We start from the raw sequence: 15501 nt of genomic DNA, 5'->3' as shown, positions 1-15501 counted from the left end.
AAAATCTGAAGAACAGAATTAAGATACATGCATAAAATTGACATTAGGTTCAAAAGCTCTTGCCACAAAAAGTGCATTTATAAAACAGACTCATCCAACTAAATATATGAAAGATGCATAAAATATGGTCACTGCATTTGAATTACTTACAATTTTAATATTTAAGTATTTGTTTAAAAAACAAAAGTAGCTAAATGACAAGTAAGGCATACTGTTAAATGCTCTGGAGTTTGAAAACCCAAAAATATGTTGTCATCAAACCTCACCTTCCCTATAGATACCACTTTAAATTTAGTGAATTTCATTGGCAATAAATCAAAGAGAGTAAAACCCTTAAGTATGGGACTGTTCTGTGTACATGTTTTAAATCACATATTCATCCATCACTTCACCATAAGTCTATGATGACGTAGGCAAAATGCTTTACCATCACTTTTCTCATCACTCAAATTAATGATAAAACCAAGCAAAGTGATTAAGTGACTTAGTCAAAGATACCAACCGTCAGCAATTTTACTTTTTTTAAGTTGGGTTTCTTAGCTTTCTAGTTCAACAGAAAAACAAAAGCCCTAAGAGTATCATCTGAGAGACAGAGCATCATCTGAGAGAAAAGAATATACACTTTATGGATACTAGCATTCCCAAAGGAGATATAGGAATATCTAAATTTTACACATCACCAAACACTAACAAAAAAAGAAGAAGAAAAAAAACCAAAAAAACAGGAACTTTCTGAATCCCAAATAAAAAGAGTAAAGTACAATCTCTGTATTGTACCCCCTCTGGCCCACTCTCTCGGCTGTTGTACGTTTCTACCTGGTTTACTGCTAGAAAACAGATTTCGGCTTTCATAATGCTTTCTAATGGGCTTTTCTTAGCAAATGTCTACACTGCTCAGGCAAGGCCGTTAAGGTAACTTAATCTCTCATGAATTGCTCAATGGAAAAAATGCTGATTCCCAATTTAAAAATTAATTCTTTAGCTTTTTCTGAATTAAGAGTAACTACGAAACCTGTAACTATAATTTAGATTCAGCGTGTTAACTTGAAGGCTGGCAGGACAAATAAAAGCTTAGGGAACCGAAGATGATGCTGGGGGAGGAGGCGCAGAGAGAGTGCGAGAAAGATGCTCGTCCCTTCCGAGATGATGCAGGAATGACATGGCACCTGGACAACACAAGTCCACGTCCACCCCCCTCAGAGTCTGTGCCTCGGTTTCTCTGACATATGCCTGGATCTGTGAATAGGTGCACACGCGAACACACCACCTTTTATTCTTCGACTTCTAGAGAGGAGAATGGTGGGGAAGCGTCGCGGGTTAAAGCCTCACCACAACAAACGATTTCTTTCTCCTCGTACCCCGCCTCCCCTGCTAGGGGCAGGCGACGACTGTCCCGAACAGTAGACAGCTGACAGGAGCCGAGAATCAGGGCAAGAAGGAAAGCATCTCCGGGGCGGCGGGGGGGGGGGGGGGGGGGGGACGGGGGGGGGGGGGAGGGGGGGAGGGGCGGGGAAATATACCCCACAGCCTTGCCGAGAGCCTCCGGGAGGCTGACTAGAAAAGGAGGAGGATGTTGAACTGGGAAAACAGAGGGGGACTGCGAAGCTCCCGGGCGCGCGACGCACCCAGGCTGCCCGGGGCTGGTGCACATCGGGCGGGGGAAGTCGATCCCGGGGCGGACCCCCTCCCCCGACTCCCAGACCGGAGGACCAGGAGGAAATAGCTTTGTATAGCAGGATGAAAGGCAGACAGGAGAACCGCCAGGCAGGGAGGGACAGAGGATGCCCGGAGCCGGGACGACCCCGCCCGCCTCACAGACACCTCCGCTCCTCCCTCCGTTCCGCGCAGCCCCTGGTCCAGCCTCGTGCTCCCGCCATCCACGCTCGAACGGCCCGGAGTAGGGTCGCCCCCACCCCCACCGCCCCACCCCCGCGCCCTGCACACTCACCTGCCCACGAAGTTCTCGAGCACCGAGCTCTTGCCGGCGCTCTGCCCGCCCACCACGGCGATCTGCGGCAGCTCCAGCAGACAGCTCTGTCCCAGCGAGGAGAAAGCGTCCTGCAGACGGTTCACCAGAGGGATCAGCTCCTCCATCTCCCGGTTCCCCATTGTGCCTGCGCCGCCGGCTGCCCGCTAGACCCTGCTAGTCTCTGCGACCTGGCGGGTAGCCGGGGCCACGCAGCCCTCGCCGCCGCTGCCGCGCTCAGTTCAGTCAGCCGGGTCCAGTCAGACGTCGGATCCCGCCACTGTCCAGCCTCCAGTGCGCTCCTGACAGAAACGGCCCCAAAGCGCGCCTGCGCAGGCGAGCGGGGGCGTGGCCTGGCCCCGCGACCGCCCCGCCCGCGGCGCGCTGGGCGTCTGCTTTGCCCTAGTATTCCCAGCCAGACATCCCAGCGCGGCGCGCACGCACTGCCTCCCAGCTGCGGCCAGATGCCACCGCCTCTGTCGTCTGATTTCAAGGCTCAGGAGCAGAGTTACAGCACTTGGTCAGGGAATGGCATAAAATCAGCAGCAGCCGGCGGCACTGTTCCCTTTCAGTAGCTACAAAGCCAAAGTCCAGTGGAAAGCCCTACCACCGGTAACAAGTCAGCACTGTCGCCAGCGGCAGCACCTCGGCTGCCTCCACCAGTGCACCGCCTCCAGAGTGCACCTACCAGAAGGAAATCTCTCGTTCTCACGCCCCACTCCAGAACCCTGGCTCTTCCTGGGGTAGCCGGCCTTTTGGAGTCTAAATTCTTCAATCTGACATCCATTTCAGGCCCTGCGTAGTCTGACCCTACTTAATCGTTCAACTTTAACGGCTTGGTCCTCTCGGCCCCATCTAAGGAAAGGTGGAGTCCGTCGTGCTTACCCCGCACCACTCCTCCTCTTCAATCTACCAAGCTCATTCTGTCCTTTGCGACCCCTCATGCCATTTCTCCTCTGATCTCCTTCTATAGGCTCTATCAATAACCATGCACTCTGCACCCATTCTCTTAAGTTTAGCGAACTGAGACTGTACGTTGGGTCCTGTGCCTTGTGATGGCGACACAAAGGATAAATGCATGCTTCCCTTAGCCTCCTTAGAGGGATCCTCTTTTCAAATACTGATACTCCTCAGGATTTAATTCATGGACCTTTTAGTCTACCTGAGGACTTCCCATGGCTTTAACTACACATAACGGCTAGGGACTACAGAATCTAAATAACTAGCCCACCTCTCTCTTCTGGGCCTTAGACTACATTCCCACTGGTCCTAGACCTCACTGCCTGAATTAATTTATCCTCACTTCTGACTTAATTTATTCAAATCTGAACTCATCTTTTCTAGTCTCAACACTTAATGCTATAAATTTTCCTCTAACCATAAAAATACTTGTATAAAAATGTCCATTATAACCAAAAAACCAAGAACCCAAATGTCCATCAAAAGGTGAATGAATAAACAAGTGGGATACATGCATTCAGTGATAGATTCTCAGCAACAAAGAGGAGTGGATTCTGATACAGCAACAACTTAGTTGAATCTCAGATGCATTATGTTGAATGAAAGAAGCCAAAGTACGTATTGTATGATTCCATTTATGGGAAGTTCTGGAACAGGCAAAACTATTCTACAGTGACAGAAGTCAGAGCAGTGGTTGCCTTTGAGGGGTGGGGATTGACTGCTAGAGGCATAAGAGACTTGTGGAGGTGATGGAAACGTTCTATACCTTGATTTGAGTATGAGTATACATTTACCAAAACTCATCAAACTAAACATTTAAGATCTGTGCATTTCACTGTCAATTATACTTCAACTTTAAAAAAAAAAAAGAAGAAGAAGAAGAGAAAGACAAAACAGAACACATCATCTTCTCCAAGGTAAGTGGGATGTCTGCCCAACAGACAGCAATGTCTGCTTTTTCTAAGAATCACTCCTCCATCTACCATATGGTTGAAGCCAGAGCAGTCATAAAAATAAAATGGCATTAGGGCAACTAACTGTGCCGTGGCCACAGCCTGATGCACCAGGGGAACACTGACTCATGCTGTATCAATCAGAGCCCTTTCCAAGTACTACAGAATTCAGAGGGAGAAAGAGAGAACTATGGTTAGTAATGTTTTCATCTACAGAAGGGAGATGCAAAAGATGCTGGTCTTCAGAGGGAAAAATTAAAAAATACAGAAAGAGAGGAGCAGAGAGAAGTCCTAAGGTACTTGTGTCCTCATTCTAGTTAATTTCTGAGGCTCAGCTACAAACAGTATCACCCAGTCCCAGTCCAGAATCTGGAAGTCATTCTAACTCCCTTTCTTTCTCTCTTTCTCCCTCATCCCCTACCTCAAGTTGGTTCCCAAATCATGCCCTTTCTACCTCCCTGGAACCCATCTCCTCCTTTTTGCTGTCAGTGCCTCATTTTTACTGTGATTGGTTGAACAGACACCTTCATCTATGCTTCCCATGTATAGGCACCCTGAATAGATCTTCACATTGCACTTGACACGTTGCATTGAGTCTCTAATTTATATCTTTCTCTGCCACTAACATAGTAGGCAGAATAATGCACCCCCCAAATTATGTCCACATTCTAATCCTTAGAACCTATGAACATCTTACCTGACATGGCAAATGGGACTTTACAGATGTGATTAAATTAAATAGCTTTGAATGGGGAGATTATGCTGGATTATCTGAATGGGCCCAGTTTAAGAAAAGAGAACCTTTACCAGCTATGTCAGAGGGAGACGTGGCCACAGAAGAGTAGTTACAGAGATGCAACTTTGCTGGCTTTGAAGATGGAGAAAGCGGGGACCACAAGCTAAGGAATGCAGGCAGCCTCAAGAAGCTGGAAAATGCAGGAAACAGATAATCCTTATCCCCAAAAGCCTCCAAAAGGACCACAGCCCTGCCAACACCTTGGTTTTAGCCCAGCAAGACTAGTGTTGGACTTTTAAGCAACAGAATTGTAAGATAATAAATTTGTGTTGTTTTGAACCACTATGTTTGTGGTAATTTGTTACAGCAGCCATAGAAAGCTAATACAATTAATGACAAGCTCCTTGAGGGCAACATCCATCTTTGTGATTCTCAGTGCCCAGCACAGTGCTTCACACCTAACACAACCATAGTCTACTGCAGACAGACATAAATTATTACAACAAAATGTAATAAGTGTTCCAAGGGTGCGATGGACTGAATTGTCTGCTCGAAATCCAAATGTTGAAGCCCTAACCCCCAGTGTAGCTGTATTTGGAGTAAAGAAGTAATTAAAATTAAATAAGGTCATAAGAGTGGAGCCTTGATCCAATAGGATTAGTGTCCTTCTAAGAAGAGACACTAGAGAGCTTGCTCTCTTTCTCTTTCTGCCATGCGAGGACACAGTGAGAAGACAACCATCTACAAGCCAGGAAGAGGATCCTCACCGGGAACTGAATCAGTCAGCACCTTAATCTTGGACTTCCAACCTCCAGAATTTTGAGAAAATAAATTTCTGTTGTTTAAGCCACCCAGCCTATGGTATTTTGTTATGGCAGCCCAAGCTAAGACACAGGGTTTGTTTAAAGGAACACGAGATGGAAATCTGAGAGTAACAATACTGCCTGGAGAGGGTCATGGAAGTTTCAGAGAAGAGGTGACTCTTGAGGTGAGCCTTAATGAGTCTGTCCTGCACTCGGCTATGTGCTGTGAGGAATATAAAAGATTCAGAAGCACTCATCCTTGCCTCGAGTATCTTGCACTCCACTCTAGGAGACAGTGCTACCATGCATTAGACAGAGAATGTATCATCCTTAGATAAATTTGAATTTCATGTGCACTAAAGCAATGCCTGTCATCTCTATTCTCTAGAACTTAGGAAAAGTCAGTCCCACCCACCTCCTTCAAGAAATCATCCTGAACTAGTCTTGTTAATTGCTTTCCTTCTTTACTTCCCATTTCCAGAATCAGTCCTAAAGTAACATGGAATCGAGAGAAGTTAAACACACAGAGACACACTTGATACCATTTGCTCATAAATTACTTTGGATAAAACAACTAGCAAGGGAAAACTTGAAAGCAAAAAGCAGGGGGAAATTTTTGACAGAAAGACAACCTACGCCTTTGAGAGTGAATGCAAAGCTGAAAAGGGGAACCTGGTCAGGCACCCCAGCTTCCTGACTGTACCACACGATCATCTCAGCCCTGTTTCAACACCAAGTAATTAACGCCAACTCTTGTCCTCTAACTATTACACTTGTTTCCACTTCATCTTCCTAGCAAGGCATAGGATTCCACAGGTTAACAGCCTTTTCTAGGCGTGGTTCTAGAGCTAAGAAATTAGAACTTTTTATAAACACTTCAGAGTTCTTATATTTAAATGAATATTTTCCTTCAGGGTCATTTTGAGAAGCGACAAACTTACTGCAATACCTCCACATTTCATACAATATCAGTGGAACTCCTTTGAAATTGATGAACCTTACCCCAAAGTTCAAACTCAGTCACACATCATTTTAGATGAACAGAATATTATCCACATTGATCTCCTACCTCATTCATAGGACTTAGCACCAAATAACTTTTGGCTAATTTTAAGTATATCTATATACACAGGTATACACATATTACATTTATAGATAGATTTTTTTTTAATATGCTACAGGCTTGAAGGAAAGCTCTAAGAGAGGAGTTAGAAAATTTTGAAGTGGTAAAAACATCCCTAGAAAAATGTTTAACCTCTCAAAGAACAGCACGTACTTGAATATATGAATTCAAGAATTCATTTTTTTTAAACCAGATTACTGCAAAATCATATTCCATATATTTCTCATAGTGCCTAGCTTGGTGGTCAATAAATATTTATGAAGCAGAACTGAATAAAAACTTAAGCAATGGGACTTTCCTGGCGGTCCAGTGGTTAAGACTTTGCCTTCCAGTGCAGGGGGTGCGGGTTCGATTCCCCGTCAGGGAGCTAAGATCCCACATGCCTTGGGGGCCAAAGAACCAAAATATAAAACAGAAGCAATATTGTAACAAATTCAATAAAGATTTTTTTAATGGTCTGCATCAAAAAATCTTTAAAACAAACTTAAGCATTTGTCATAAACAATATTATTACAATATTGTTTCTCTATGTACTATTTAAGACCTATTCAAGGCCTTCAGTTCTTTCTCTAAAGGTTATCTCATGGATAGATTTTAGATCTTACTGCAAATCATCTTGTCTGTGGGCATCTTTTGAATTCTGTAAACCCTGTGAACATCTGATATAGATACAGAGACTTTCAATACTGTAGCCATTAGTAGCCATTAGCCTGGGAGACACATGCCTCCCAGGGCTTCTCTCCTTTAGTCTGGGGTCAGGGGGAGGGTGGTGGTGAGAGGGCAAAGACTCCCAGTTTTATTGCCCATATTTTTCATCAGCTGTCATCAAGAAGCAAAATAACTCTGGAAGCACCACTCCGTATGACTTCTGTCAATGTGAGATCCGACAGATGGAAACTCACCAGTAGTCTCATGGAAGCATGGATAAATCTACACACATGCAGAGCACAAATACCAGTAGGCAAGTGTAAAGTATTAAGAGAGAGGGTTAAGGAGAACTCTCTATATCACTTAAGTCTGATTTAGCAGCCAGTTTGTGCTTCTTTCTATCAAGTAGGTATAACTGTGTTCTCCTGTAAACATAATCCATATATACTAAAGTTAGATATCACATAGGACTCCTTTTAAAGGTAAAGGGCACTCTAGTGCTTAATTCTCATTTATTGAATTATAAATCTCTCTCTGTATATATATATATATATATATATACACATACACACACATCTATGTATATATATAGAATTATAATAAAATAATATCTATTTGGTCAGCTATAAATGGCCATTTAAAATGTTTATGAAGACTTTTTAATGACACAAAGAAATGCTAAAAATGAAATATTAAATTTAAAGAGCAGGGTACAAACTTTTATATAAAGTATTACCATATCTACATAAAAGGCCATGTCTAAGAAAAAGAACTGGAAAGAAATATACCCAGAAATTTAATGTTATTCCCTATGAGAAAGTATGGGGGGAAAATTACTGTCCTTTTCCTTTTATTTCTCAAATTTTCTACAATGAACATGTATTACTCTTAAAATGTAAAAAGATGAATAGGGACTTCCCTGGTGGCCCAGTGGTTAAGAATCCACCTGCCAATTCAGGGAACATGGGTTCGATCCCTGGTCCAGGATGCCGAGGAGCAACTAAGCCCATGCGCCACAACTATTGAGCCTGTGCTCTAGAGCCCGAGAGGTACAACTACTGATGCCCAAGCGCCTAGAACCCGTGCTCCACAAGAAGAGAAGCCACCTCAATTAGAAGCCTCTGCACCACGAGGAATAGTAGACCCCGCTCGCTGCAACTAGGGAAAGTCCGCACACAGCAGTGAAGACCCAACACAGCCAAAAGTAAATTTTAAAACTTTTAAGAAGAGTTAAAAAACTTAAAAGTTGAATAAATGCCATTTTATTGACCCATAATTGGTTTACATACACACCAGCTTATCAAAGACGAAAGTGCTGCATAATGTAAGGTTAAAAGACCTTTGCAAATAGAAGCAGGAGAGTCCTCAAGCTTCCCTATCCCCAAAACTTTGCCACTCAATGGCAGTGGATAACTAGCTAACTATAACTAAGATTTTTAAATGGGAAATATTTCTGTCTGATTTAAACAGTAAAAATGTGAGATGCCCAGGCCACCATGATCACATGGACTATCATTAGCCAAGGGTTCATTCAGTACACAAAACTGCAGACTATTCACAGGTGTAGGAAAGCAGTTACATGTACTGAATTTTGTTTACTTAAAGCATAGGCCATAATCTATGGAATCAACAAGCCAAACATAGAATCTTACATCTTACATGAATACATTTATATGACATTCTAGACAATCTGCCCTGACAGAAGGCAGTCTGGAGCTGATAATGAGGATGGGGGACTAAGGCACATGGAAACTATGTCTTGACTGTGGTGGTAGTTATGTAGTTGTATATGTTTGTCAATACTCATTGAACTGTACACTTAATATTATACTGCAATAAAAATAACCTCTGGCATTTATGTAACGGTAGTACATGAAATGGTAATACAAAGTATGATAGTCTGGGGACAACTTAAGTAATAGTCAGCCACAATCCAAAATAAAAATATACCTAACCCCTTCCCAAAGAAGCTTGTAATGACTCCAAAATTCTGCCAATGTAGAGTTATTCTTATGGGATCTCTGAGTATTATGTTAATGGGAAAACATCACTTGGAAAAGAGAAAAAATTACCTTAAGCCATTATCAACTATCTCTTAGAAAAGATTACATTACAGCAGTGCCAGCTTAGAAACGGGGGTCTGGGACTGGGGCAAGGGGACAAGAATGGGGAGGACCTCATACACACACCACAGTGAGAGTGCCCTAAGACAGCTTTGCCTGTTTCACCAGGTCTCCTCTCTCTTTTATTTTACAGGAGAAGTATAAATCTCAGAAAAGTACACCCATGATGACACACTTGACACCAAACTGAACCCCCTCCCTCCTGGACCTTTTGCCAAAAACAGTGGTGATGAATAACACTGAGAGCTTTTGTTACTGCTTTATAGCCTCAAACCGTTTTCACATCAGTTATTTCATTAGATCAACACAGCTACCTTTGAAGTAATAACTAACAGTCAGATAGCAACACCATTCCCTCTTCCATCAAGGAAACAGAAATTGGAGAGATTAGGTGACTTGGCTAATGCCACACAGCTAAGAACTACCAGAGATGCTCTCTGATGTGCTTCAAGGGGCCATACTTGGATCCCTGTGTGAAAACATTGAACCCGGGAAAACATACTACCTGCATTTGTCAACCTAATATTGAGATTGAAAAACACATGGTAAACTTATATGTGGAATCTTAAAAGTGCAACAAACTAGTGAATATAACAAAAAAGAAGCAGACTCACAAACCTAGGGAACAAACTAGTGGTTACCAGTGGGGAGGAGGACAGGGGCAATATAGGAGGTGGGAGAGTGGGAGGCGTAAACTACTGGGTATGTATTGTACAACACAGGGAATATAGCCAATATTTTGTAATAACTGTAAATGGAGTGTAACCTTTAAAATTGTATAAAAAATAAATTTTTTTTTTTTTTTTTTTTCTTGCGGTACGCGGGACTCTCACTTTTGTGGCCCCTCCCGTTGCGGAGCACAGGCTCCGGACGCGCAGGCTCGGCGGCCATGGCTCACGGGCCCAGCCACTCCGCGGCATGTGGGATCTTCCCGGACCGAGGCACGAACCCGTGTCCCCCGCATTGGCAGGCGAACTCTCAACCACTGCGCCACCAGGGAAGCCCCAAAAATAAATATTTTAAAACGCACAGTATTGTTTGTGAACAAAAGCAGGTTTTATCTTTACATAAATTATTTCAACTGCCATGACCTTAAGTCAGCAGACTGGGATTCAAGTTCCTGCTGGCTGTGCGATTCACTCTCCTAGCCCTTAATTTCATCTATAAAATGGGTATATTAATGTCCATTGCTCTTAATGCACGGAACTGTTGTGAAATCAAATAAATAATGAACACTAAAACATTCTAGAAACTGCACAGTGCCAAATGACTATTAGATGTTTTATTTATAATTATTCAAACCTACACAGGGATTGTAATGATTTATTAATAACCAAAAGGTTTTTAGTTTTTAAATGATTTATGTGATAAAGATCTATGTGAGAAAATATCTTCAAGTATCTTACTATTCATGGATCTCATCAATTTTAGGATTCTTTCATCTACTAAATAAGAATTGTTAAAGAGTTCACTCTTAGGAAGAGCCTAGAAATAACCAAACAGAAAGTGCAGGTGAAAGTAACAATTCACTAGGAATCAAGCATGACAAAGTAATGGAAAGCAAACTGAGTTTTCACAAATAGGTAAGAACATCCAGGAAGCAGCGAGTTAAGAGGTGGCAAAAGTGAGCCAAGATTGACTTTGATGGAGCAATTACAATTAAGCTCAATTCCTTTACAAATTTTGTGTACTCCATGTATAGCTGAAAAGGGCTTAAAGTATTAATAGAATCAAAGTAGCCAATGACACAAGTATAATTTTCAGATTCTCAGTCAAAATTAGGTAAAGGAACCCAGTATCTCTGGAACCAAGATCTCCAAAAATTCCCACTCCCTGCGGAAGCCTCCTTTTTACTTTCCTTGGTGACCATTCAAGCAGGACTCCCACTTTACACTGTTTCCCTCAGCCTGCTGATCCTCCTCCCAGCTAGCACCTTCATTTGTCTTTGAAAAATATTTGCAGATCTAAGAATTAGTCCTGTATCAAGTCTGCCAAAGAGCAACTCATTGTGAGAAGTCAGTACCCTGAGGTCTCAGAGTTGAACCTGGGAAAAGCATCAAAACAGTAGACCCTTGATTTTACCACCACTTCACTATTCCATGCACCAGTCACTAGGATAAAATCTTCTCTGTGCAGCCCTATAAGACCTTCAAAATTTTCTTTTAGAGTAGCTGGAGGAAATTTTTTTTTTCTGTTTTCTTCCATTCTCACATACATTTTAGGAGTATAAATGATGGCTGTTATGTGCTGAGAGAATAGAAAAATCGCATAAAAGGTAAGAGGCAGCTTTGACCCCATCTCCCTTTTATGCAATTTCTTTCTTTTTATTGGTAAACATTTCCAGAAAACACCTTATTGCTGAAGAAATATGTTCTGAAGAATAAAAATTCAACTGAGAAGACTGAATCCCAAACTCAGTGTACAATGCCTCTGATTCCATTAGGGCATGCTCTACTTATATTTTACTGCAGGACAGGAATTTTTCACACACACACACTGAGAGAGTCCCTTCAGGCCACTGACATCTGCAAAATAACAGCTCTGCCAAGGAGGCCATGGCAGCAGCAAGAAAACAATTATGTTTTCTCTGAATGAGTGTGCATATGTTTCAGATGAGCCATTTATCACCTATACTAATACACTTTTTTTCTTTTTTCCTTTTAAAATCAATGTTCAACAGTGGCTAGTTAGAGAAGGATCTGGCTGCAGTGTTGATCCTCTGTCCACTGACACAATTTCTCTCACAATCCAAAGGGGCTAGACACTGCAATGGAATGGAAAAATTTCCCATTGCCAAGTCTTTCATGCAACCGGGACGGGCCCTTCAAAGATTTTTCTGTCCTACCCAGATGTCTTGATCCAAACAGAACAAGAAAATCAGAGAAGTCTCTTTCAGGGCAATCAGAGAGTTGATGGACAGTTATGTCTAATCTTGCCTTGTTGGCTGAAGGCTCTTTTATTATCTGCTTCTCCTCTCTGTTCCAAAAGTTAGATCCATTTTAGACAGGGGAGAACTAGGACACATACTACCTACTGCAGACAGAGCCCTAGTTCATGGAAACAGTCAGAAGCAGACAAGGGAAATAACTTTCTCATACTATCATTAATAATCTCTGCATTAAATATGGGGCCAGGGCCTCCCTGGTGGCACAGTGGTTGAGAGTCCGCCTGCCAATGCAGGGGACGCGGGTTCGTGCCCTGGTCCGGGAGGATCCCACATGCCATGGAGCGGCTGGGCCCGTAGGCCGTGGCCGCTGGGCCTGCATGTCCGGAGCCTGTGCTCCGCAGCGGGAGATGCTGCAGCAGTGAGAGGCCCGCGTACCAAAAAAAAAAAAAAAAAAAAAAAAAAAATATATATATATATATATATATATATATATGTATATATAGGGCCTATGTTATTTTCTTCAGTCTGGTCATCTCTATCTGCATCTCCCCACTACTGCTGAACCCCCTCCACTGTGCCCTCTGAACCCCACAGTCTATTCGCAGTAAATTCTCTTCTATCCTCAACTTTTCTCCAATGTTACTAACAGAAACCTGGTTCTTCCTTGAGGACCCTGTCTGCTGACTACTGGAGTAGTCTCTAGTGGTAGCTGTTGTCTCTTTCATGTGTCCTAAATCCTTAGGACTAAAAGTGAGGTAGGTATACTCCGTGCTCCTCATTGCTGTTTCTAAATCATTCTTTCCCTTTCCCTAAAATTTTCCAGTTTTGAATCTATATCTCAGTATATTATCACCCCCCACCTTGTTGTAGACATCTACCAACTTCTTGGTCATTCTCCCTCATGTTTCAAGGCCACTGCCACTGCCACTCTAACAATATGCTTGTCTTAATTCTTAGTAATTTTAGTTCCATGCTGATGATACTTTCAACACTGTTCTCTTTGTTCTTTCATCCTCCCCCCTCCAATGATTTTGTCCTCTACCCTATCTCAGTCCATCTCCCCTGGGCCAACCCCTAGTCCTTGTCATTACCAAAATCTACAGTCACCCATAATCTCAGATTCAAACATCCCACAGTCAGACGTCCATCCACTTCTCTTTCCAGGTCACTGTCTATAGTGTCTACCTGCAATAATCCATCAGCCCCACTAGGGTGTACAACAAATTAATTCTACCATCTGTTCATTGTTCCTCACCCCCATCATGCCCTCACTTCCCTTATCCTGTTTAAAAATGCTGTGATTTGTCATTATAAACACTATCTTACTTATACCCTCCACCCTCTTGCTTCTCTTTCAATTTATAACACTTAGCAAAACCCAGCCCTGGGAAAATCCAGCTCTCCTCCCATTCTGTGCCTGCACCTGAGAAGCAGAATATGGCTAGAAAAAAAAAAATGCACCATCATGTTGATAAGGAACCACTTTAAGTTAATATCACTGAACCTCAAATAGAACTGGCAATCCTACTGACTTTTCATAGTCCATTCACTCTCTCACTCTCCTAGACGACTTCATATTTTCTCCTTTCTCCTCAGACCTCCATGTCTCTTCTCACCCTCATTCTCAAATGATGAATTATATCCTATTTCTAGGCCATATATTCTGCCTTCCCTAGTTTTTTTAACAGATGGACTACTGAAACTCCTAAGACAGAATCTCCACATACACACTAGATTCTACTCTTTTATTCAGTTACAACGATTCTCTCTTCTTTACCGCATCATTAATTTCTCTATTGGATCATTCTATCAGCATATAATTATTTTTTTCTTACCTATTTCAGTTAGTGGCAGCTCCCTCCTTCCAGTTGAGTACACCAAAAAAACATGATCATTCTTGACTTCTTTCTCTCACACCATATAATCAGTCCATCAAGAAACCCTATTGGCTCTACCTTCAAAATAAACCTAGAACCTGGCTACTTCTCACCGTATTTGCTGTTACACCCTGGTCTAAACCACCAGCACCTAGTACCTAGATTATTACAACAGCTTCCTATCTGGCCTCCTTACTTCTATCCTGACCCTCCTACTAACTATTCCCAATGCAGCAGCCAAAGTGATGCATTTAAACATAAATCCCATCATGCCACCCCTTTAGTCAAAAACCTCTCCACTCGTTTCCCATCTTACTCAGACTAAAAGCCCCTTTGTTACTGATCCCCCGCTCCCATCCCACTTCCCCTCTGCCTTTATCTCCAACTAATCCCTTCACCCACTTTGCTACAGCCACAGGCTTCCTGGCCGCTCCTTGAAAACACCCAAAACACTCCTTTGTGGGGGGTTTTCACTTGCTCTTCCCTCTGCTTGAAACACTCTTAATTCAAATGGTCCCCAGGCTCATCCTCACTTCTTTCTAAGTCTGTGCTCAAATGTTACTTTACCTGACCATTGCACCTAAAACTGTACTCCCTCACAGACAATTTCTATTCTCCTTTCCTCTTCTATTTTTCTCCATCACATGTATCTTCTAATATCCTACATAATTAACTTTTTAAGTTGCTTGTTAGCTGTTATACACACACACACAGCTGAAAGTAAGCTCCATGAAGAAAGGAATTTGTCTATCTTGTTCACAGTTATATACCCAGGTCCTAGTAGAGTGCCTTGTGCTTAGTAGATTCTTAAGTATGTTTTTGTAACATCTTTACTGCAATATAATTGCTTTACAGTGCTGTGCTAGTTTCTGCTGTATGACAAAGTGAATCAGCTATATACATATGTATATCCCCATATCTCCTCCCTCTTGCGTCTCCCTCCCAGGCTCCCTATCCTACCCCCCTAGGTGGTCGCAAAGCACAGAGCTCATGTCCCTGTGCTATGCGGCTGCTTCCCACTAGCTATCTATTTTACATTTGGTAATATATATATGTCAATGCCACTCTCTCACTTCATCCCAGCTTACCCTCCCCCTTCCCCGTGTCCTCAAGTCCATTCTCTATGTCTGCATCTTTATTCCTGTCCTGCCCCTAGGTTCATCAGAAGCTTTTTTTTTTTTTAGATTCCATATATGTGCCTCAGAATACAGTATTTGTTTTTCTCTTTCTGACTTACTTCACTCTGTATGACAGACTCTAGGTCCACCCACCTCACTACAAATAACTCAATTTCATTTCTTTTTATGGCTGAGTAATATTCCATTGAATATATGTGCCACATCTTCTTTACCCATTCATCTGTCAATGGGCACTTAGGATGCTTCCATGTCCTGGCTATTGTAAATAGTGCTGCAGTGAACATTG

General features: G+C 42.5%; 1 protein-coding gene across 7 annotated transcripts in view; it reads right to left on the bottom strand.

Moving 5' to 3' along the window:
* The window catches only part of DNM3 (dynamin 3), a 574033-nt gene extending 571758 nt beyond the window's left edge, over positions 1 to 2275 (bottom strand). For 6 of the 7 annotated variants that reach the window (XM_065883141.1, XM_065883152.1, XM_065883163.1 and 3 more), the window contains exon 1: positions 1949 to 2109. In XM_065883141.1, coding sequence (XP_065739213.1) covers positions 1949 to 2109 — 161 coding nt within the window. Of the gene's footprint in view, positions 1 to 1948 lie in introns of all 7 variants that reach the window. The other variant, XM_065883171.1, reaches the window with a different exon arrangement.
* Positions 2276 to 15501: the final 13226 nt, after the last annotated feature.

Source organism: Phocoena phocoena, chromosome 1, assembly GCF_963924675.1.
Source record: "Phocoena phocoena chromosome 1, mPhoPho1.1, whole genome shotgun sequence".
Taxonomy (NCBI): Eukaryota; Metazoa; Chordata; class Mammalia; order Artiodactyla; family Phocoenidae; genus Phocoena; species Phocoena phocoena.
This window is presented reverse-complemented; position numbering and strand designations above follow the sequence as displayed.